Source organism: Hermetia illucens, chromosome 1, assembly GCF_905115235.1.
Source record: "Hermetia illucens chromosome 1, iHerIll2.2.curated.20191125, whole genome shotgun sequence".
Classification (NCBI taxonomy): domain Eukaryota; kingdom Metazoa; phylum Arthropoda; class Insecta; order Diptera; family Stratiomyidae; genus Hermetia; species Hermetia illucens.
The window spans coordinates 11,030,011-11,054,738 of record NC_051849.1 but is presented as its reverse complement, the minus strand read 5'-3'; the positions used below and the strand labels follow the sequence as shown (position 1 = coordinate 11,054,738).

The 24,728-nt window shown below is 48.2% G+C and overlaps 1 protein-coding gene across 1 annotated transcript in view; it reads left to right on the top strand.

Annotated features, from left to right (window-relative positions):
* LOC119657824 overlaps positions 1-24,507 on the top strand; it is a 29,392-nt gene extending 4,885 nt beyond the window's left edge. The window contains exons 2-3 of the mRNA XM_038064942.1: positions 5,116-6,048; positions 24,337-24,507. Of these exons, the coding sequence (XP_037920870.1) occupies positions 5,116-6,048; positions 24,337-24,441 (1,038 nt within the window). The 3' untranslated portion in view covers positions 24,442-24,507. The remainder of the gene's footprint in view (positions 1-5,115; positions 6,049-24,336) is intronic.
* Positions 24,508-24,728: the final 221 nt, after the last annotated feature.

The window sequence follows — 24,728 nt, the reverse complement described above, 5'->3', positions numbered from 1 at the left end:
ATTGAGGTCACCACCCTGGCTATAAGCAACCAAGAAATATAACGTGGTCATCCCACTTTCGGCATTATCCTTGCCAGGGCGATGCTTGCAGATGGTGATTTGTCGCAAACATACTGCACGTGTTGCCTAGAACTGAACTTCCTGTCTATCACCAGCCTATCATCAGTATTTGATGGCTGGCTTGGAAGTGATATGATTTCCGACTCTAAACAGGCATAATTTCTTTTCCGGCCCTTCCTTTTTTTCCTCCGCAAGTGTCAGACCAAAGCTCTCTAGCCAACTTCTAACAGCACTGATTGCCTTGAGTATAACTCAGCATCTTTGAGATGCTTTGCGACAGCAACCAGCGCTATGTTGTCAGCGTAACTCGCCACCGCGGCTTCCCCCGGAAGGGGAAGGTTAAGTACATCGTTTTACATGATGTTCCACAGCAGTGGGCCCAATACGGAGCCCTGCAGGACACTCACGGAAACAACGTACTTCTGGAGTCGTCATCGCTGTCATACCAGAGCCTACCAGCTAAATAATTGTTGAAAATAGCAGCGAGATAGGTGGGAATGCCAAACTTCGCTAGGGATTTGCGTATTAGATTCCAATTGGCGGAATTGAATGCATTTTTCACGTCCTCGGTTACTACCACGCAATATTTGCTGGTGCTACCCTTTCCGTGAATTGCATCTTCGGCCAAGCAGTAACCAAATTGACGGCATCAATGGCTGATCTGGCTTTATGGAACCCATACTGCCGATCTGAAAGGCCTCCGTGGCTCTCAACAACCAATCCTTTTCGGCTATTGGAATCTGTTATAGATTACTCGTTCGAATAGTTTGCCAGTATTATTTGGAAGTTATATCGGCCTTTAGGATGAAGCTTCCCCCAAAGGTTTGTTTGGCTTGGGGGCTTGGGGGCTTGGGGGCTAGTATTAATTTCAAATTTTTCCATTATGTAGAAAATGCTCCTTCTTCAAGGCATGTAGTGTACGCCGCGGCACACATATTTGAAGCTATTTTCACTGCCGCCTTGAGAGCTTTATTGGGGGTGCTATCCAATCCAGGTGCTTTATTTCCAACAATTTTCTCCGCACCTTCGAGGACCTCCTTTTCACGTACCATGGGAGATTCGGTGGTGTCTATCTCGACAGTGGGAAGATTAGCGGTGCTCACATTCTATGGGGAAAGATCCGTTACTATTCCATTAAGGCAGAGTAGGACAAGAAATTGGTGGGGAGCGTTTGCCTTTGACTTTCGATATTATTGTCTTATAGACGCCACCCCAGGGGTTCTGACAGCTTCCTTACCCAGTCGCTTAAAGTGTTCGCTCTCTCTGCCTCTTCTTTTCCGACCACAGTTAGATACTAGACAGCTACCACACTTCCCCTTGCCCCTCAAGGGGGGAAATCAGTGCGAGTACGCACGATTTCAAATTTTGTCCTTGAGCATGAGCGAGATATAACAAAAATCCGATCAGCTGTGTTTGACATATCGCCCGGACTTGCCAATGTATTGGTGAGATCGGCAAGTTTTTGTTTATGTGTAAGTGAATACGTGAAACAACTTTTTGCTATATGGGTGAGAACGCCGTAGTACCAGAATAGCAAAAGCTCACCGATCTCTCTCTTACCAATACGATTTGACGAAGATTATGCCTTTTCCTTGTTTAGCGTCTCTGATGTGTACAGATAAGCTTCTGCAGCACATACGCAAGTGGGGTCATTTTATTGTGGGTACTGCCTATGGTAGATCTACTGTGTTTCCGACCGCGAGATCATCTCTGTCTTCTTTCCCGACCGCGAGGTCATCTCTGTCTGATGCTTGGACACTTCGCGAAGGCATGCACTAGCGGCATCGATCGGTCCGATCGATGTTGAAGATGTTGGGAAAAAGGACATATTGCCAAGGAGTGCAATAGAGACCCCAAATGCATTTTGTGCGAAGAAAAGGAGGGAAGGGATAACCGGCATATTGCCGGAAGTAGGAAATGCCCAGAATTTAGGAAGGCGTCAACTGCAGTGAAAAAATGAGGTTAATACAAATAAACTTTAATCATTGCAGGGTCGCACAAGATTTGCTTGCGCAGACCACTTACGAATCCGCAATGGAGATTGCTATCATTAGTGAACCGTACAGAAATCTTGACGGTGCTGTATGGGTCACAGATTCGACTGGTGGAGCGGCGATATGGGCGTGCGGTGGTCAAGCCATACAATATAGCATGGGTCAGGCGGCTAGAGGCTTTGTGTGGGCAAAAATAAGCGGTATATTCATATATAGCTGTTACGCCCCACCGAGCCTCACACTGCCCGAGTTTGCAGAACTGTTAGACGATCTTGTTCACGATGCAAAGGGACGGAGTCCAAAGGTGATAGCCGGTGACTTTAATGCGTGGGCTGTCGAGTGGGGCAGCAAAGAGACTAACGCAAAGGGGCGGTGCTTATTAGAAGGATTCGCCCAGTTGGATGTGGTTCTGGCGAACGAAGGCGATATAAACACTTATCGGAAAGGGGGAACTGGGTCAATTGTAGATCTGACTTTTATCAGCCCTGCGTTAGCACGTGACATGTCCTGGCAAGTTAGTGAGGACTTCACGTACAGCGACCACCAGGTAATCACCTTTGAACTAAGGATGGAGCCATAAGGCAGGAGACCCGCACCCCGGAAGCCGAAATCCAGAGGAACATCAGGATGGTCTGCCAAAGCGATGGATGAGCAGACATTCATGGAGGTGTGGCTAGACTTGCCTAGCAAAGCAGGCACCTCAACGGATAGGGCTCTCCATGTCACACAGAGCATCTCTAAACCATGTGACGCGTCGATGCCTAGGAGGTGTTCATTCCCCACTAGAAGACCCAATTATTGGTGGAATAGTGAACTTGCCAATCTTCGATCGATTTGCCACAGAGCCAGACGAACGGCTCAGAGGGCAATAGGTAGGATCGATCAGGGGCAAAAGGAGCATGCCTATAGGGAAGCTCGCAAGAACCTCAAGCTCGCCATCCAGCGGAATAAGAAGGAATGTTTTAAGGGGCTCTGTTCGGAAGCGGACATAAATCCGTGGGGTAGTGCCTATAAAATCGTGACAGGACGATTCAGAGGCCGATCGTCTCCGCAGATCACGTGCCCTATGCTCTTGTTGAAAATAATCCAGGGGTTATTTCCCCAGCAAGAGGGGGGTGCTGACACCTTCCAGCGCCCCCTGAATGTGACGCCGATTCCACCAGTCACCAGGGACGAGCTGCTAGAGATCTGCAGTCGAATAGGCGACAGTAAAGCCCCGGGTCTTGACGGCATACTGAATAAGGTTCTCAACCTTGCCATCAAAAGTAGACCGGATATGTTCGCGGAGCTGTTTGAAACGTGCATGTCCGAGGGTATTTTTCCTGCACCATGGAAGCGGCAGAAGCTGGTACTGTTGCCTAAGGCTGGCAAACCTCCAGGTGAACCGTCCTCCTATAGACCCATATGTCTTCTAGACACTATGGGGAAAATGTTGGAGCGGGCCATTTATAATAGATTACTTCCAGTTGTCGGAGCCAAGGGGGCCTTTTAGATAGGCAGTATGGGTTCCGGAAAGCCAGATCAATCATCGATGCCATTAAAATGGTTACTGGCTTGGCCGAAAATGCAATTCACGGAAGGGGTTGTACCAGCAAATATTGTGTGGTGGTCACCCTGGATGTGAGGAATGCATTCAACTCGGCCAATTGGAACCTTATACGAAAGTCTCTGGCGACGATTGGTGTTCCCACCTACCTCGCCGCTATTATCGATAGCTACTTGAAAGAGCGGACACTCTGGTATGATACCGATGACGGATCCAAAGAGTACGTTGTCGCCGCGGGTGTCCCACAGGGCTCTGTACTGGGCCCACTACTGTGGAACATCATGTATAATGATGTGCTCAAACTTCCGGTTCCGGAGGAGGCTACGGTGGTGGGTTACGCCGATGATATAGCACTGGTTGTGGTTGCAAAGCATCTCGAGGATGCTGAGTTGTACTCAAGCGAAGCAATCAGTGTTATTAAGGCTTGGTTAGAGAGTGCTGGACTGGCACTCGCGGAGGAAAAGACGGAAGCGGTCCTCATCACTAAGCGCCGCAAAAGAGGTTACGCCTGCATTAGAATCGGGAATCGTATCATCACTTCCAAGCCGGCCATCAAATACTTGGGGGTGATGATAGACGGAGGACTTAATTTTAAGCAGCACATAGAGCATACTTGTAAACGAGCATCCACCACGGGTATTTCTCTGACAAGGATGATGCCGTACGTAGGAGGCCCGCGGCATACTTGCAGGCTGCTCATAGCCAGGGTGGTGAGCTCTATCATGCTGTATGCAGTCCCAGTTTGGGGAAAAGCACTGCAGGTTTTAGGCAATACACATAAACTGAGTGCGGTCTACAGAAGAACATCCCTAAGGGTGTGTTCTGCCTTCAGGGCCGTCTCAGACGATGCAGCGTTCGTCATCTCGGGAATGATGCCGATTGATATCCTGGCAACCGAAATGATGAACACGTTTTCTTTCAGTGTCCTAGGTTCGTGGAAGAAAGGAGGAACCTGGAGGAAACTCTAGGTGTAGTGCTATCACCGGAAAATTTTGTCTGAAGAATGGTAGCCTGTCAGGAAGACTGGGATGCGATCAATTCCATGATCGCTGTAATCCAGGAAAAACTGCGAAAAACTGAAGAAGTGAGGAAGACGCGGTTACGAGCCCCGCGGATAGACGGAAGGAGACCTAGCTAAAGTAAGCTAACTCCACCCCGTGATGTAATACCTAAAGGTGGTCCCACGGGGTAGGGGGGAGTCGGGGGTGGTTTTAGTGGGTAAAAATCCCACACTCTGGCGTGCCCAGGCCAGAGTCTTTAGAAGATTTCTACTTCCTCAAAAAAAAAAAGGTCATCTCTGTCTCTTCTTTTCCGACGTGGTCTCTGTCTCTCTCTCTGTCTCTTCTTTCCCAACTTGGTGTCTCTCTCGCTCTGTCTCTTCTTTCCCAACTTGGTCTCTCGCTCGCTCTGTCTCTTCTTTCCCGACTTGGTCTCTCCCTCTATCTCTACTTTTCCGACTTGTTCGGTCTCTTATTTTCCCAGTTGATTTATTAATTTTATTTTATTTCGAATTAGGCTTCCCAGAAAAGGAGGAACTTTCACGATGATTCAAGAACTCAGTCGAAAGAAGTGGTGCGAAATGTTCATAACTTTCATACCGGAGATGATATAACTGAAGACCAAATGTGCATGAAAATGCATAACGCTGCATTTAAAAAATTCGGGCTGCAGAATATGGGGTTTATATACAATAGATACCTGACAGCCAGATATTATCAGTCAGGAGTTCTAGACTATATTCTAATTGAAGAGGATGGTAGAAAAAAGATTCATACTAGATTGAATTACCCGAAAGGACCATACCACAGAGATGACGTAGAAGTACGCTTCAAGCGGATGGAACCCTATCAATGGTGTCATATGGTGTATTATTCCTACCGTACAGGCCAACAGCTTGTTGATCGTATTGCCAACGAAACATGGAAAGAATGGTATCCGAAGCGCTTCTATATGCCATTTGATTATTTTGAAGACAGAAATAGCGAAAAAACAGTTTCTTACGTACCCTTTTCACGCACTGACCCACCATATGAAGACGGCAAAGCATCAGCAAATTTATATTTCTACCACGCGCACATTCTTAGTCCGAGATGCATTCCAATACCAAAAGGAGTCAAGCTCAAAATCAAATTGTCAGCCCAAGGGGATTGGATTGCCCACGGTCCAACAGGTTTCCACTACGTTGACTACTACCATTGTCTGGCTCGATATAATTTTGGCAGCCAAACAATTTACCACTTTAACCAACCTAGAAAATTCCTTAACCATCTGTGGAATGATGTTTTCCTTTTTAAAACTCCCATCGTTAGACGAAGGGCCATGGTTCTTGCCCCTTTAGTTGGAGAGGTCGCTCGCTCGAGAGATAAACGTGTTCGCAGACATCCCCAGGGCGGGTGGTCAGGTGATTTAGTTCAAGGATTCAATGTGAAACAGTTCGATAATCTTATGGTACGTATGAACAAAATGCTTCCAAGTTTCAATTTAAAATGTAATTGGATTTCTGCCAAATTGTATTTGATGCTATAATTTCAGCGATTTGTCTTGCTCTTTTGAATGGTGTCGCACCTGTGAGCATGGTTGCCATAGGCGTCTATGACATAGCCTGCAAAAACAAAAAGCCCTGAATATGTAAACTGCCTTTTAATGCAAGTAGGAAGAGTGCTACGACTACTTAGGCTGACAGCAGATATCATTACCGTAGTCAATACCCCAACATCAAGTAGGCAATGTTCCATGTGTCAATGTTCTGTAGTGATCACGGGAAACCGGGAACTTGACGCTTCAGGAATAAAAGGTATGTGGAGTCACAATCCAACATCAATAGAGCCCCCCTTCTTTCTTCCATTAACATTAACACCAGCACTAATAATAAGTAGGCTCCACTCGTGGTTGTTGAGCCACTCAATAAATTCAAACAATCAAAGATACCATTTCTCGTACCCTTCCTAACAATCAGGTAATTCTCATCAAATTTTGACTAAAACGCCTGAGGACTACTCTACGGTTAAGTTCTTCACCTACACCCTTCCCTCCGAAAAAACTACAAGCCTCATCCTCAGAGGCCTTGACGCTTCTTTCTCACCTGCTTAGATTGTCGAAGAATTGAAGGCGCAAGGAGCCTCCAGCGTGATCAGTGTCAAGCCTTTCGTCACAACTTGGGCGAAGACCATGAATATCCAGTAAGATTTATGGCTGGTCACCTTTGACTCCTCGTTCCTAGCATCAAGGCCATTCAGCACACCTTGGTGCGCTTGGAGACTATCAGAAACAAGCAGGTGTTGCAGTGTAAAAACTGCCAACGAGTGGGTCACGCAGCAACAAACTGCCATCTTTCTTACGGTTGCTTGAAGTATGACCAGGTTCATGGTCCGGGCGAATGCTCCAAAACACCTGAGGAAGCGACAAAGTGCATGAACTGCGGGGGCAATGATCACCCCGTAAATAACCACAATTGTCCGATGTTTGTCCGAGTTGTGGCGAGGAGGAATGCTCAAAAACCCCTTCCTAGTCCTATTCCCAGAACAATCATAAATCCCGCTTTCACACGGCCATCTGTGTCGTTCACAAATGCTGTGCGGAGCAAAAACCCGTCTCTCCCAATATCCCAACTCGCAACTCGCAAATCCTCCGAACATCTCCAACCCCGATTTTCTCGAGTTCGCCAAAAAACCGCAGGAATTCCTGCAAATGTTCAATGCAATGGTCGGTATTCTAACGTCCAATAATGGACGTTAAGATCATTGAGTTGAACATTGACTCGATCAACGGCCGTACCCGCAGACAAGAACTATTTCTTGGCGAGCATAATCTCCATATAGCAGAGGCCCATTTTCCCGAATTTCAACCTTTTCAAAACTGACCGTCCTCAGTCCAATCCTCAAGGCTGAGACACCTGTAGTATGATAGAACGGCAATCCTTATTTCCGACAAACTCCTTGCCAAATAATTGTCCCCTCCACCCAATAGCTTCAAATCTATTGATGTTACCCTTATTTCCTTAGAAATCCAATCTTCCTTGATACCAATGACATCCGTTGTATCAATGTAAGGTCGAACAAGAAACTCCAATATCAACCTCTCCCACTTCAGCCCTGCCGTCCCCTCCCTTCATTTTTTTTTTTTTGTGCGTACACGGAGGTGGGAAATCTTAGAAAGACACGTCCGCCGCAGCTCCGCCGCCCGAACGGCGGAACAACAGCGGGCGCGTGTGGGATTCAGACCCACTAAAAACCACCCCCGGTCTCTCCAGCCCCAGCCCCGCGGGACCACCATTGAGGTATTACTTCGCGGGGTAGGTTTGCTCTTAGGCACTCATCCATCTCCTATTTGCAGCTTTCCTCCTTCTTTGTTCCTTCAGCAATTCCTCCTGCATTTGGATGATTGCGGAGCCAACCGCAAGCCACTTCTCCTCGGACTCTAGCATCTAACCAAGCTCCCCGGGGTCCCGCTCCTGCCCAGCACCTGGTTTAAGCTCGTTCTCTCCATCGCAAATCGTGGGCAGTGAAACATCACATGCTTTGGATCCTCCGGTATGCCATCGCATCTGGGACAGTTCGGAAAATCATCCAACCCAAAGCGGTGCAGATACTGCCTGTAGCAACCACCGTGTCCCGTGAGGAACTGGGTAATGTGGTAGTTGGTCTCCCCATGTTTTCGCTCAAGCCACACCCTAATGTTGGGAATGAGCCTGTGCGTCCACCGAGCTTTCGTAGACTCGTCCCATCTGCGTTGCCAGAGATCAAGCGACTCTGACCTTGCCGCATTTGTACGCTGTGCATGCCCCTCCATATGTCTTGCATTGTACAGGACACTCATTTCTTTGGCCAGAATGTCAACCGGGATCATGCCTGCCACCACCAATACTGCCTCATCTGATGTGGTTCTAAAAGCACTGCAAACCGTCAAAGCCATCCGCCGGTAAACCGAGTTCACCTGCTTCCGTCTCTGAGAGTTTGCAAGCGCCTCTGCCCACACAGGCGACGAGTAGAGCAGGATGGAGCGCACCACTCCGGCTAGCACCAACCTCCAGCAATGTTTCGGCCCACCAATATTTGGCAACATTTTTGCAAGTGCCGTGGTGGCACTGGCTGCCTTTTGGCATGCATACTCTAGGTGCTCCCTAAAACTCAATTTGGTGTCAATTATTACCCCCAGGTATTTGACAGCCGGCTTTGATACGACCGTATGTCCACCGACCTCCACTTTTACAGTATTATTTTTCCTGCGTTTCGTTATCAAGACCGCTTCCGTTTTCGCGTCCGCCAAGGTCAGCCCGGCCTTTTCTAGCCAGGACTTTACCGCTCTCACTATTTCCGTTGCGTAAACCTCCACATCTTCTGGGTGTTTTGCTGCAACAACCACAGCTAGGTCATCAGCAAAGCCGACAATCGTAGTCCCCTCTGGGACGGGAAGAGCAAGCATCCCATTATACATGATATTCCACAACAAGGGACCAAGTACCGATCCCTGTGGTACCCCGGCTGTGACAATGTACTCTTTGGGGCCCTCATCCGTCCCGTACCAGAGGGTCCTCTCTGAGAGGTAGTTTTCCACCAAATTCGCTAAGTATCCGGGGACACCTATGTCAGCCAACGCCCGTTTAATTCTATTCCAGTTGGCCGAGTTGAATGCGTTTTTGACATCCAACGCCACCACGGCACAGCAGCCGCCAGAAATCAGTGCACCTTTTGCCAGGTTTACCACCATGCCAATTGCGTCCACCGTAGAGTGGGCACGTCGGAAACCAAACTGGCGTTCCGACAAACCATTGCTGACTTCGACGATAGGCAGGAGTCTGTTGTAGATGACTCTCTCCATCATCTTCCCCATTGTATCCAACAGCCAGATAGGACGATCCGACGCTGAGTTTCCAGGTTGCTTGCCAGGCTTCGGAAGCAACACCAACTTTTGCTTTTTCCACTGGGCAGGGAATATTCCTTCTTTTAGGCACGCCTCAAAGGTGTTGGCGAAAAGGTCGGGCCTAGTCTTCACTGCCAGTTTCAAAGCTCGGTTGGGGATGCCATCCAAACCTGGGGCCTTGTTATCACCGAACCTACCACATATTTCCCGCAGCTCCTCCACAGTTACAGGCGGTATAATGCCGTCATTTGGCTGGACAAAAACTTGCCTTCCCCTATTTTCGTGGTGAGGGAACAGAGTGGTAACAATCTGTTTCAGGAGGCGCGGACAGGTCACCTGGGGTGATTTCCACAGCCCTTTCATCACCACTCTGTAAGCCTCGCCCCAAGCGTTTATGTCTCCTCTCGACCGTCGCCACCGGGTTTTCCCCTGAGCCTCTGACAAAGCCTCCTTGCCCGAAAACATGCGGCTCGCAAACTTGCGATTTCGTTGTTCCACCAGTAGTTGGGCTGCCTACTGGGGAGCAATCGCCTTCTGGGCATAGTAGCATCGCATGCTTCCGTCACCCATCGAGTGATCTGGGTGGCTTTCTCTCCAGCCGTACCATTCAGGGATATGTCGGATTTGAGCACCGCGGAAAACGTGTCCCCCTCGAACGCTTTCACTGTCCAGCCAAGCATACCGCCCGGCATTTTGCGAAAACTCTTTTTCGAACTCGATCCGCCCTTGATGTCTATGCAGATTGCCTGGTGGTCGCTGTGAGTATAGTCCTCACTGACATGCCAAGCGATTCTACTGGCTAAAGTGGCACTCACGTATGTCAGGTCCACTATAGACCCCAGGCCCCTTCCCCGGAAAGTGTACGAAGACCCAACATTCGCCAGTACCACGTCCAGCTTCGCGAATGCCTCGAGGAGAACACGTCCCCTCACATTAGTTATCCGGCTGCCCCATTCAAGAGTCTACGCATTGAAATTGCCTGCTATTATGATCGGCCAACGTCCTCTTGCATCCAAAACAAGAGCAGCAATCATCCGCTCATACTCGACGAGTGTAGCGCTGGGTGGAGCATAGCAGCTGTAGATGTGGATGCCCGTCACCTTCGCTCTGATGAAGCCCTCCTCCGGGTGCTCCATTATTTCCTGGAAGGCTTGTTCTCCACAAGTCCACAGCGCTGCTTGGCCCGTTTGGTCTTTGACCCAAACGCTACCACCGCGGTTTCGGTATGGTTCACTTAGTATGGCCACATCGACGTTTTTCTCGCGGATGGTTTGCGCGAGTAGATCCTGCGCCGCCTCGCAGTGGTTGAGGTAGATTTGTATTAACCTCAACTGCGATTTGTGCTAAGGGCTCTCCTGTATTCCAGGCACCTGCTGCTGCCTGCAATGTGCCGATGGTCCACACCCTCCTTTCCTTTGCACAGTAGACAATTTGGGTCAGTTCCGCAGTCCTTGCTGATATGGCCTTCCACTCCGCATCTCCTGCATTGCTTTGACCTATCATTTGGGTTAGTGCATGACTTCGCAATGTGACCAAAGCCAAGGCATCTAAAGCACCGTTTTAACGCCACCTGTTCCCTAAGGCGACACATCACCCAGCCTATTCTCACTCTCCCTGCTGCTAACAGTTTGAGAGCGTTCTCCACTGGTAGGCTGATGATGGCGGTTTGTGTTCCCCCATAGGCTTTCCTTAGCGTTTTCACCGCTGACTCTTGTAGTCCGGCAAGATCGAACTGTTTCTCCAACGCTTTGCGAACCTCCTCCTTCGTCGTGATTTCATCTATATCTTTGCAGATTATAGTGATCTCCGGCCTGCTAGCTCTTATGTCGGCTTCCTGCCCTAAAGTCTTCCCGATTTGGCTCAAGAATTTGTCCGCGGTTACATCCTTGGATTTCTTAAGTTTCAACATAAGATCTCCCTTCTACGACCGTCTAATGCGGCTGACGTTGTCTCCCAAATTGGTGAGTTCGGGGTCTGCCTTCACTTTCCTGAGAATGTCGGCGTATGACCCTTCGCCCCGTTTGGAAATGAAAATCACCTCCGGTCTAATCTTCCTCCGATAACTTTTTTTCCGCGGTTCTACCTTCCTCCAAACTTCCGCATCCGCCTTTGAAGGTTCGAACCCTTTTCTCGAGGTAGCCACTCCAGTATTTGCCCTGGTAGCTTCAGACGTACTTTTCATGAACTCCGCCTTTTTGGGAATTGAGTCCTTTTTTCTTTTCGGGGTTTGCTGGCCTGTTGAGTCATTCAGCTTCTCCCGCAGCCTCTTCCTCGGTTTCTCCCCTTTTGTGTTTTGAACCGGCGTTACTTGAGTTGCCTGGTTCACTTTTCCAATCGGCGACTTCCCTACTCGTTCATCCTGGGCCTTGGTGAATGTTCCTGCGCTCCTTTATAAACTCACACAGCTCCATGATCTTTTTACCGAGGGCAGTAAAGGCAGCTCCAGACTGATAATTGCCCAAAACATCGCTCGGGTGAATCGGCGTCAGCGATTCTTCCTCATCGAAGACTCCCGCTATACGCTTCCCACTGGTGGTAGCGATCGTGAGGGCTTGTGCCCACGTGGGAGGGGATCTGCGAAAAATCGAGCTCCTTCTGAACGGATCCATCACTGGAGCCAATTCAAGTTCCTCCCGTACGTTTGTAACATTAGATGCCACAGTAGCCAAGGTTCCCACTACTGAGGCACTGCGGTCGTTGGATATCGACGGCCGGGAGCCCGCTTGCTCACTCCCAAAAACCGCCGACACTGGGTTTCCGAAGCCCTGCACCGTAACTTTATTCTTCTTCTGCTCCTCCATGTTTGGTTTTATTTCTGGGTATCCTTCCCATAGCCAATTTTTATCCACGGGTGGGCGTTTACTTCCCACCTACCCGGCCTGCGCATAAACATGCCCATACACGCACATCTCCGGATGCGTGCATGTGCATGGCCATGACACATTCGCCGAGCATTCTCTTATCCGCACGATGGGACGCGCCTGATGGGAGATTTGGCAACTCCACACAACTCCCTTCATTTAATAAAGGTTATTACCATTCCTACCTCGATCACTTCCTAGTCAGTAGCAGTCTAACTCTCAAACCCAATCCCAATACTTATCCCTTCCTAGAAACAGGCCCCGGTGTCAGTGACCACGATGACGTGGTCTTAGATGTTTCACTGCCACTGCTCTCCAACTTTAGTCCCTGACTTCCAGAAGGCGAACTTGAAACTCATTAACCATACACTTAAATCCAAACTTGAACCTCTCTTCCTCTCTTCCAACGAAAAAGTTTCCAACGATACTATAGATGGGACAGTTCGTCAATACACAGAAGTAATTCAGCAAGTATGTGCGAACTGATATCTTCTCGTTCCCTTAACTACCACAACCTAATTTCTCTCCTAAATGATATCCTTGATGATATCAAATACAGACGGCGGAGGCGGAGGCTATTTAGAAATAGATACTCTCCGCAATCATCTCCTCTCCTTCACGAAATCCTTTTCCTTGACAGGTCAATCCGCGATAGAATTTTAACTCTTTACACCAAGCATCTCCACAAACGCCTCTCCAATATTGAACTGAACCCTGATACCTTCTCGTCTAGGCAAATCCACCCAACGAATCACTATCCTTCCGCAAAATATTTCTACTCTCGAAAAGGTGAACATCCTAACCAACCAGTTCCTTCAGGCACACCATTGCACCCTTCACATTCGTGATAAACACTTCAAAAGTGTTGTAAGCGAATACGTAGAACAACTCCAATCCTCACCAATTTTCTACCGCCCTAGTCCCAACCTGAACCCTTTCTCTCAACCCCTTATCCATCCCGATGAACATGGTGATGGCTCTAGAATCCACTTTGTCAGCCCAAGTTCAGTGGAAGCTGTAATTGCAGCCTTCAAACAGAAAAAATCAGTCGGTCTTGACAAAATCCCTTTCATAGGTTCGAAAAAGTGCGCTCCCAACATTTCTACCACACTTTCCTCTATATTTAACCACCGCCTCCTCAACGCCCACTTCCACACCGATTGAAAAATTGCTCGAATTGTACCCATCCCAAAAAGAACCTTAATCCACTTAATCCTGATTGCTATAGGCCTATCTCTATTCTATCTTCGTCATAGACGAGCACTGTATTTCCAACGACACTGTTCCTGAGTTCCAATTCGCCAAACGAACTAAACACTCGGCTGAGCACATACATCTTGTCGTCAAGACTGATATCCTTCTAGATATCAATCGAAAAACACCCGCCATAGCCCTGTCTCTTTGACCTAAGGACAGCTTTCGACTCCATATGGCAATACGGACTCGCGTATAAGGAGTTGACTCCTCACCCGTGTCCTATCCGAATCCTTCAACACGCGGCCGACCTAACCCTCTATACCGCCACCAAAGACATCTCCCGCGGTGAAGCTCGTCTGAATTCTTATTTAGACGCGCTTTACCATTACTTCACCTGTTGGAAACTCTCCTTGAATCCCGACAAATGCGAGACCATTGTCTTCCATGGGAACATGAGAATGACGCTGAAAATGTGGAGTGACATTAGATCTTTGTCACTCACAATCTACGACGATCCCATCCCTACTGTAAAAGAAGTCACATACCTCGGGGTGACAATGAATTCCCACCTCTCCTACGTCTCGTATATAACGAAGGTAGTAGGCCGTGCAACTTGCATCCTATCCTTAAATACAATATCCCTACTACGAAATGGATTAAGCTGTTTTGTGATAAGCAGGTTATCCGACCACTCCTCATTTTCGGCTTCATTTTCTGGTCTGATTGCTCCCCATCCCAAATGGAATGACTCCGCCTTAAAGAGCGCATGATCTTTCGCCACTGCGCCAACATTTTTAAAAACGAAGATCGTTCCAAGTACATTTCCAACCTGATCCTCTACGCCCCTACTTTTTTCTGCTTAACCCCACGTATAGATGCGTCAATGCCATCGCAATCCTCTTGTCTCCAAAGCCATGCACATCGAAATTGTTGAAGATATCCTTCTTCGTACTCATCTGTTTCCCCAGATCCTCTTATCCCTCCAATCACAGAAAACGTCTTTTTGATCCCCAAGGTAGAGTAATCTTCTACGATTCCCAATTTTTTAAACCTACCCATCATTAGCGCCCCTCCTAGCTTTTAATTCCCATCCCTCTGCACATGTCACCCATCCTCCCATTCCCACCCTGTTTTTAAATATGCTGAACGCTCAGGCCTACGCCATCGTACCATCTCAGGCAGGATCTGCCTCGTCTTCTTTTTCTATCATAGATATTGTCCTTATAGATTTGGGCTGGATCCTCCTCATCCATACGGATTAAGTAGCCCGCCCATTGCAACTTATTCAGCGGGATTCCAGCTACAACTTGACGGTCATGGTATCACTCATAGATTTCGTCGTTATGTAAGATACGGAATTGTCCATCCCAACTACGCCCGATTTTTCGGCAATCGCCGAGGCATAGAAGGATGACGCAGTGCTTCAGAACCTCAGGGACAACTCCTAATAAAAATTTCGGGAGTTTCCCCCACTTCGGCTTAATATCCGAAATACTCTGCAAGACCTGTGAAAAGGAACCTAGGCCATATATTCCGGCCGGTTTTCGCAAGAAAGTAGCTGGTGGTTCATCCCGTCATTCTGCAATAGAGGCTAACACCCCCAAGGACCTGGACGTCTGTACACACGTGAATGCTTCCCGGAAGTCCTTACAACAACCAAATGAGGGCCCTTATGAAGTGTTGAACAGGGGGGGTGGGGGAACACTTCTTTAGGCTTCACGTCGACGGCAGGTCACAGAACATCTGTGTCCAGGCTAAAGCCTTTTGTCCCCGGGGCTGAGGTCTCGGAGAAGAAGGGTGAATGGCGCATGAGATCTGCGCCCCTAAAATTGGCGAGCCAGGAGTCTGGTTTTATCGCGGTGTAGCGTGGAGCCGCTTAAAGGAGATTCGTCCAAGCTACACACCAGGTTGGCGAAACTCACTCGCCTAAGTGGCTCGCCTACCTGTTGACGGCAGGTTGGCAGTCGCGAGGCCGGCGGAGCAACCAATTAGAATAGTCTGCTTGGGTCTGTCAGGCATTTATTTTTGCTTCATGTCAGTCCCTGGGCACGCTGGTGACATTTTTCGCATGGTTGACGGGTGGCGGTGGTTTGGTCCGGCTCGCACGTCGAGAACTCGCTGCGGATTCTCAGGATCTCCTTGCGTGCAGGGGCTTGCAGCAAACTCTTCCCGGCTGACTGTCCTTAGGCCAAGTAGGATGAGAGGCAGGACTTGCGTCGGGCCATTATAGTGGCCCTTAGCGCCCTGTGCCGTCTTTCGAGCATCTCGTTGGGCTGAGAGTGGTAGGCAGTTGACCGGTGGCGTTTGAAACCTAGAAGTTTGCCAAACTCCGAAAAAATGGTTTCAAACTGCATTCTCTGGTTAGTGATGATAATCGCAGGAGTCCATTTTCGAAAAATGGCCTTTTAGGGGAATCAGGCCACCGCGTGAACCTATCGATGATTGTGAGGCAACTTGTCAACCTGAAACTATACGAGTCTCGCAATGGGCCAATGATTTCGAAGTGGATATTGTGGAAGCACTTGGTGGATCTGAGATACACACCCTTTTTCTTTTCTCACATGCTTCGAAGTTGTGCATTTCTGATATGCGATGCACAGTCTGGTCCATAAGAATTGATGTCCTTGTTCATGGACGGCCAGAAATATTTCGCAGTGATTAACCGGTTCATTGCCAGATCGTGAACGGCGTTAAATACGCACTTGCGGAAAGCGGTTGTAATGTATAGCATTGGTCCCTTTCCTGAGGTCTCTCAGTGTAATGTAGAGGTCGAGCCGAAAGTGGGCAACTCCCTGAAAGCGTACTTGAAGTTAGTCCTCAAGCCCTGAAAAACTGCGTCGTCTTTCTGCGTCTCCGCGCGACTGTGGCGGGGATCTTGAGATCTTTTCCAGACACGTGTTAAATGCCAGAGGTAAACAGGCATATGAAACTCAGCTGACGAGAAGATGCTTTATTGGGTTTGTCTTAGGCTTCTGGTCCGCGAGCACTGTGCCTGCCTTCTAAGGGATAGCAAAAGTATTTTATTGTGAGGTATGCGGCTAACAACTCATGATCGTAGGTGCTGTAGTTCCGTTGAGCGGGGTTCAACCGTTTTGAAAAGAAGCTTAACGGCAATGTCTGAGGCATCGACAAAAGTGGTTAGGACCGCATTTTCTTGGGGGTAGTGCCAGGAGCGTGGTGTCCACCAGCTGTTGCTTGGTTGGCTCAAATGCCTGGATAACCGCTGTGGATTACCCAGTCAGTCGAGTGTCTTTGGTTTTCGGCCCGGACAGATGGTTGTTGAGGCTCGATTAATGGTGGGCGGCCTTGGTCAGGAAACAATGTTAGAAGTTTAGCATGCCCAAGAACCTTCTTAGATCCTTGAAGAGTTTTCGCAAGCGAGAGCTTCGAGATTGCTTGCACCTTGTCCACGTCCGCTTGAACGCCATCAGGGGATCAATATTTTGGCCGAGAAGTCTCACCTGCGGTTGGAGTCCCGTATTGTACAGTCCAAAAGTCATCCCGGTGAACTCGAAGGGTTCGAAAAGTTTCTGAATTCGGAATGTCTTCAGGACCTAACAGGGATTTGGTGGTAGGCCTGGACTATATCCAAGGTAGAAAAAATACGGTTACCAGCAAAAGAATGCGCAAAGGTCATAGATGAGCGGTGTGGGATGGAATAGTCTGAGGGTTTAGACGTCTATAGTCGCCACAAGGTCTCCATTCGCCATTTGATTTAGGGACCATGTGGATTGGCGAAGACCAACAGCTATCTGGCGTTCTGACTATACCCTGCTTGAGGAGCTTTTCAAACTTTTTCCGCGCAACAGCGTGCTTCTGCGGTGGTAGTGAAAGAAAGATAGAAGAACCGGTGGTGCTGATGTGGTGCTGAACATCATGTTTTACTCGCTCGGAGAGGTTATGCTTGGTTGCTATGCTGCGGTACTTTTGAAGGAATGGGCGGACGTGTGGGTCGGCAACGTCTTCAAAAATGATGAATAGAGTGTCGGATGGGCAGGTGGAGATCATTCCTGATGACGTAAGGTTGGTTGTAGGTTCAATGAGGACCTGGGTTGCAGATCCACTAACAACCATAGTGGCACGGGAAGTATACGTCCAAAATGGCAGTGCTAACGTCTGCTATAATGAAACGCTACGAATACGTGTGTCGAAGTTCAAAACTCAGGCCTACTTAAATGTTGCCATAAGTGCGAAACGACGATGAATTTGCTGTCGCCAATTTCAAGCTTAATCGATGGTACTTGAATACAGGGAGAACCGAAACCTCAGCGCCTGTGTCAATCAAAAAGTTGCGTCTGCTCAAGGGGGCGTAAACGGAAAGGCGACGTGGGTGTAGTATTGTTGCAGAGGCGGAAAGGCTGGTACACTTTGTGACTTTTTTTCGCGAACACTCGATGGTGTCAGCATATCCCGGTACCTGTTGAGTGTCCTGGCAACCGATTACCCGAGCGCCTATTTCAAGGAGCGGGTCTCGACATGTTTCGCGAGTTTCGTCCCGAATGGAAAGTAGCAACGAAGTACCAATGCGGTCATCGAATGTTGTAGTGGCGCATTGCTCTCGACACCTCACTAACCATGAATGCACTTTAAGAAAAAAACGGTCTGCACTCCGTGACGGCTGGTTTTTAAAAGGGGCAGACTAGTGGTCAGATTTGGCGGTCCTGCCTCACCGCTATTATTATTCTGTTAAGGGAAAGTCGCACCGCGTCCTTGAAGAACTATTGTGCCCCTTTTACTGGTTATAGTGTACCTGTTGATCATAGTATCTCAAGCAGGCCAGTAACCGTTAGGAACTTTAGTATGTTCCCCACTTCCAGAAGTTTCAGCTTTGCATCTGGTATTAAGTGTTCTCCCAGATGTATCGACCTACTTTGCACAAGTGCCGGACACTGTCCCAGGACGTACATAGAGGTTTCGTCCCCCTCCTCACAGAACCTGCAGGCAGTGTCCGTAGATATCCCTAGCTTCCCTAGGTGACAGTTCAGCCGACAATGACCAGTAAGAATTCCCACTATGATTCGGAGGTTCTTTTTGGTGAGGTTTAAGCAATCCTTTGTGCGCATGGGTTCGTATCCCCCAATAAGCACCCTGGACTGCTCCATCCCTGGTAGGCCCGCCTAATATACGAGTAGTTCCCTCAACCGTTTCTCTTCGTTTCTTAGATTCATAGCCATGAAACCGTTTCCGATTCCACAGAAGGGTTCTGGCCCGTGTAAAGGCGTCCCTGCTCCCTTCTTCGCTAGTTCATCCGCTGCCTCATTGCCTTCCAGCCCAGCATGGCCTGGAACCCAAAGTATCCAGACCTTGTTGGACGAGCCGAGTGTATTCAGTCTCTCAAGGCATTCCTATACCAGTTTAGAGTTCACCTGGTTGGACCTAAGTGCCTTGATCGCTGCTTGGCTATCGGTGAGAATAGCTATGTTCTGCCCCCTGTAGTTCCTTTGCAGATTAAAGGAGGCACATTTGTCTATGGCGTAAATTTCCGCCTGGAATATGCTAGTGTACCTGCCCATTGGCTCAAAGTACCAATGACACCGGCACCCGCTCCCTCTGCTGTGAGGGATCCGTCAGTGTACCAAGTAATCAGTTGCTGGTTTAAGCCGTATGTTGCAGCCACGCTCTCCCAGTTTGCCTTGTTACTCCAACGTGTTTCAAACTTCTTATCGAAGTGAAACCTCGTTGTCATGTTGTCCCTCGGTATCAGTAATTCGGGATACCGCCTAGAAAGGATATCAATCTTCCTTTGATTTAGGCAGCTCCCCGCCTCACTCATACTACCGGCCATTCTGAATATTCATCTCCTTGCCTGCATCTGTATGTGCAGATGGAGAGGGGTTAATCCCAGAAGGACCTCCAGAGATGCCGTTGGGCATGTCCTCATGCCCCACTGATACACACGCAAGCCAGCCTTTGGAGCTTATGTAATTCCCCAAGTATTTGACCTCTGTTTCTCGTTTCACCTCCATATCATGTAATGTTATGGCTTTCAGGTGATCCAGCTTACGCCTCCTAGTGAATGGTACTATGGTGGTTTTGGTTGGCTTGATCCGCAGTCCCACCTTCCTGCACCAGGCACTAGTAACCCTTAATCCAGTTTGGATTCTATCACATAGGGTATCTTCATATTTGCCCCTACAGATTAGAACAATGTCGTCCGCCTACCCTGGACTTGTATTCCAGTATTAGTTAACACGTCCAGGAGTTCATCCACTACCATACTCCACATCAGCGGCGATAGTACTCCGCCCTGTGGACAGCCTTGAGTGGTGTTCATGATAATAGAATTTGTACCTGTTTGTACCTCTATTTGTCTGCTTTCTAGCATTTTGCCCATCCCCGAGTGCCAGGGTGTTTCCCACTCCTTTGCGGCTCAGGGCATCCTGTATCTCTGTGTGCGATGTGTTGTCGAATGCTCCTTCGATATCCAAAAACACGCACAATGCAATTTCTTTTGTTTCTATGGCGTCCCGTAGTACCTCTGTCAGCTGATACAGAGCAGTTTCAGTTGACTGTCCTCCCCGGTAAGCGTGTTGACAGTGATGTAGGGGATTACGCTTTAGAACGTTAGTTCTAATATAGTTGTCTATGACCTTCTCCACCGTTTTGAGTACGAACGATGTTAGGCAGATTGGTCTGAAAGATTTAGGGTGAAAAGGATCCTTTTTACCCGCCTCCGGAATAAAGACCACTTTTGCCCGTCTCCATGCCCTTGGTATGTAACCCAGTGCTATGCTCCCCCTTACCACCCTCAGAAGAGACTCTAAGATAATTCCTAGGCCTCTCTGGATAAGTGCTGGGAAAATGCCATCTGCTCCGGGAGATTTCATTGGTTGAAAGGTTCCCACTGCCCATCCTAGCCTAGCTTCTGAGATACCTCTTTTGCTAGTTTCCAGCTCTCTTTCCTTCCCCTTTTTATTCGTTGTTGGGGTGTCAGGCAAATTATTGTCGCCTGCCGCCGAGGGGTAGGACCCCGGGAAATGAGTTCTGAGAAGCAGGTGTACCCTGTCCTCCTCATTCTCGGTGAATGTCCCATCTTCTTTTTTCAAGCAGACAGAGGATATTCCCCTGTCTTTGGCTATAGCCTTGTACAGCCTGGTTGCTTCTGTGATCTGTTCAATCCCTTCACAGAATTCCCTAAAGCTGTTCCGTTTCGCTTCCCTGATGGCGTTGCTATACGCAGTCAGTGCATTTTTATACATCCGCCAGTCCCCGGTTCGTTTTGCCCGGTTAAAGAGTTTTCGTACCTCCGTTCTCATTCTGGCTAAGTTCCTGTTCCACCATGGTACATCCCTTGATGACTTGACTGTCTTGGCCGGACAGCTGGCCTCATATGCGTCAATGACGATTGTGTTGAGGTCTTCCACCACCGTTTCTAATTCTAATTCGCTCCTGATGTCACCGCTCCCTTGAAGGTGGGCAATGTTGTTGCTCAGGTGCATTGTGTAGGATTCCCAATCCGTTCTCTTGGGATTCCTTATTATTCTTTTTATTTCGGAGTTACCCTCAATGTCGAATCTGATTATCCTGTGATCAGACATTGAGGGTTCATCTGACACCCTCCAATTCCTGACCATCTCGTTCATTAGGGTATTTCCTAGAGTTATATCTAGTACCTCTTGTCTGGTGCTGGTCACAAATGTTGGAGTGTTCCCTACGTTGTATATTTCTAACTTATTACTAAGAATAAATTCGAGAAGGTACTCACCTCTACGATTTAGTGTCGCTGCTTCCCCATACTTCGTGGTGGGCGTTGGCATCGCAGCCGAGAAGAAGTGGTAACGCCCTCTCCTCGCAATACTCCGTCAGCTTTGCGACTTGTTCCGGTGGAGCCCGGCTCTCGTCTCCTGGGAAGTATCCCGATGCTACCACTACTTTTCGAGTGCTCCTCCCGGCTTCCAATGAGACTTGGATAGCCACAAGGTCCCCGGTTAAGAACTCTGAAAGACATATGTATTTTAGATTACTTTTGAGAATTATGCAAGCTCTTGGTTTTTCACAAGAGGAGTCCCAAATTACCTGCATGTCTCCTCCTTGCAGACCGCGAATCTGCCCCCGGTACACCCAGGGCTCCTGAGCCAGCACTATTCCAATGTTCTCCTTGGAATTTGCCCTTGCAATCACTGCAGATGCTGCTCTCGCATGGTGGAGGTTTATCTGGGCTATCCTAGTGCTGGCCATTGGCTCCGTTATTGTTTGGAGCTCTTCTCCACTGTCGGAGTGTCACCCTCCTCCTCCGACATGGCGCTTTCCTGCGCGTCGCTGTCCACCCCGAGCCCTAGGAGTCCTAGGTCTAGGTCGTCCAGCTTCTGCTCTTCACTGGGCAGCAGGTCTATTTCCCTGGTTGATCCCGTTCTTTCCGCCTCTATGGCTTCCGCGACTTCTTCAGGGACCTCGGTAAGTTTTCCACCCGATGCCTCCTCCGAGGTCTTTTTCCTTGGCTTTTCCTTGTGCACATGCACGGGTATGTTGCCAAATCGGTAGTTGATATGACAACTCCGACGTTTAATTGCCTCTAGGGATCGGTCATCTACCCCGATCGTGAGGAGTTTACCCTTTCCCTCCACCTTGCTTCTGAAGACTCTCCATAGTCGAGCATGGAGATCTTCATTCTGAGCAATTAGGAGTCTCATAAGGTCTTCTGTTACTATTGCCGCGGCCTTTGGGAGAAAAACTGTCACCATGTGGGCTCCTGGTATATCATCTCCAGCACATGTTGACAGTTCCACCCCTTCCCAGCCTGGCAATCTAGGAATTATGGTTCTGACCCATTCTGCGGTACCTTCCGTCGCGCAGTCCACCAGTATAAGGCCTGGTCGAAAGCGTGTCCCGGTGAACACCAGTTTCGACGTCCAACCCTTGATCATCTGCTTGACGACAAGTTCTTCAATGATTTCCTGTTCCTCCCGAGTGAGTATTTGCTCGGGAAACCTTTTTGGCAGTATGGCCAGTCGAATACCCTTGACCGCACTAGCATAGCTAATGCCGGGCTTCTTGGGTCCTGCCTTCACTCCTGACCTGCCCGGGTTTTCTCCTCCCGTGGGTCCAGGTCTGGGTTTTTTGGGAGCATTCCCTTCATGCGGACTGATCTCTGCTGCTCCCCGCTTTCTCGGCTCCGGTAGAGATGGCTTAGGTCTGTCCTGAGCCTTCTTAAGGGCCTCTTCTGGTTTCAGGCCTTCCTTCAGATAGTGCAGGTACCATTTAACCCCGGCGCCACTGAGACCTGTCTCCTTCCTGACGTCTGTTATATTTATCTCAGACGTGTTTTTGCTGGTCCCTGCTCTTTGAGCAGTGGTGTTCGTTGGCTGTAGTCCACGCAGTATACCAATGCTCACCTTGGATCCACTGCTTGACGTCCCAACTTCTCCCTTCTTGGGTGTAGTCACCTGGCTTTCAGTAATTCGGAGACGTGCCTCCACCTGATTAACCAGTTTTGGTGCGGTACGGGGCCCCGCTTTTTTGGTTTTTGTTTTTTTTTTCCAATTTAGTACTCATTTGATTCCCACGAGTATGGGGGTTAAGAGGTCCGCCGTGCCATAGCCCCCCGTAGCACGGTAAGATCTAACTTACTCACTGAGGCGACCAGGTATCAGTGAGGCTCCGTTCGAATACAGTCAGTTACCCCCGACTGCAAACTATCCAATGGGCACGGTTCGCATGACACCCTGGATTGGGGGAGGTGTTTTTCGACTCCCCAGTCTAGATCCGTAGCGTTTTGTTAATAGTAGGGTCACCTCGTACAGGGTGCGGCTATCACCACTCACTAACGGTCTTGGTAGACGAGAGGCTTGGCCCCTGAAAAGGCACACACCGTCCCAGAGGAGAGACAACTCATCCTTAGAAAAAGATAGGTTGGCCTCAGGGAGCTGTGTTCCGCATCAGTCTATCCTGCAGTACACTGCTTGACCCCTGCTTGACGCCTCACCGCTAGATCTAACGAACTTTTCTCATATAAGTTGAAAAATGGGAACTAGGTTTTTTTCCTTATCCTGTAAATATTTTTATTTTTGCCCGCATACGATCGTTTCGGAGACTACGTGCCTCCTTCCTCAATGCTAGTACTAGCGTATGCGAGGAAAAATAAAAATATTTACAGGATAAGGAAAAAAACCTAGTTCTCTTTTTTCAACTTATATACCAACTGTAAAAAAAAACATGGACACTAATTTCAACTTAGTATGAACTTTTTTCGCCGGGGGCGTCGCTCCAGTACTCCACTGGAGGCAAACTCACGCAACGGCATATTTGATTACAGCGGCGGTCTCCAGAATTCTGTGTTGCTATGGGAAAATATTCATAACCATAATTGACCATAACTGTTACTCTAAAGCTCCAAGCTTTCATCAACTTATGTCTCAGAGTGAAATTATTTGCAATTTGCAATTTGTTTGCACTGATGAAGGGAACAAGTGGTTCCCGAAATATCGGTATTTGCAAGAATAAATACCCACACCAACGAAAAAGAAACAACAAGTTTTATTATTTCAACTTATGTCTATGTATCAAACAAAAAACTTCGTTGACGTACGAGTCAAATACCTTTGCCAGTGTTGATTAAAAGGCGAAAATGGCAATGTACATATAGGTGACGTCTTGAAAAATGGCGGAAAACTTTTATGCCGGCTATGTCATACAATGGAATCTACTATCTCAAAGTGTCTGACGAGTGAGTCGAATCAAATTAAATTTGAACAGAAATCTAGTAATGGTTCGATATGTTGACGACTTTGATTTAGAGCGGTCTTAATTGTTCATTCATAGGATTAGAAAATTTGACCGTATTGAAAAATAGTTTATCAACTTCTTGTTTAATCATTTACAGGCGACTGATACTGAATTTTCAGAGCTCTATACGAAATGGGGAAAGATACATGCAGACTGGGACATACCAAACAAAAGGAGATCGGATGCGGAAGCACAACATTAAAGTGAAACACTGTGTGTACATATATTGTGTAATTCTGGTTTTTAGGCATAAACACTTCTAAACGAATGAATGTCTTCTTTGTTAATATCCAATAAAGGTGGAAAGTAGGAAGATATGGCGCTATTTTGGAGTAGTCCAAATATTTTATTGATATCGTCAACAAATTGATGAGTAAATATCGATGCAGCAAGAATTGAAATAAAGAGAGGCAATGGGCATGCGCTGATGTCTTCCTGCGTGAAAACCCAATTGCACACACTTTTTCATGGATGAAAGGTTTTGCAGAT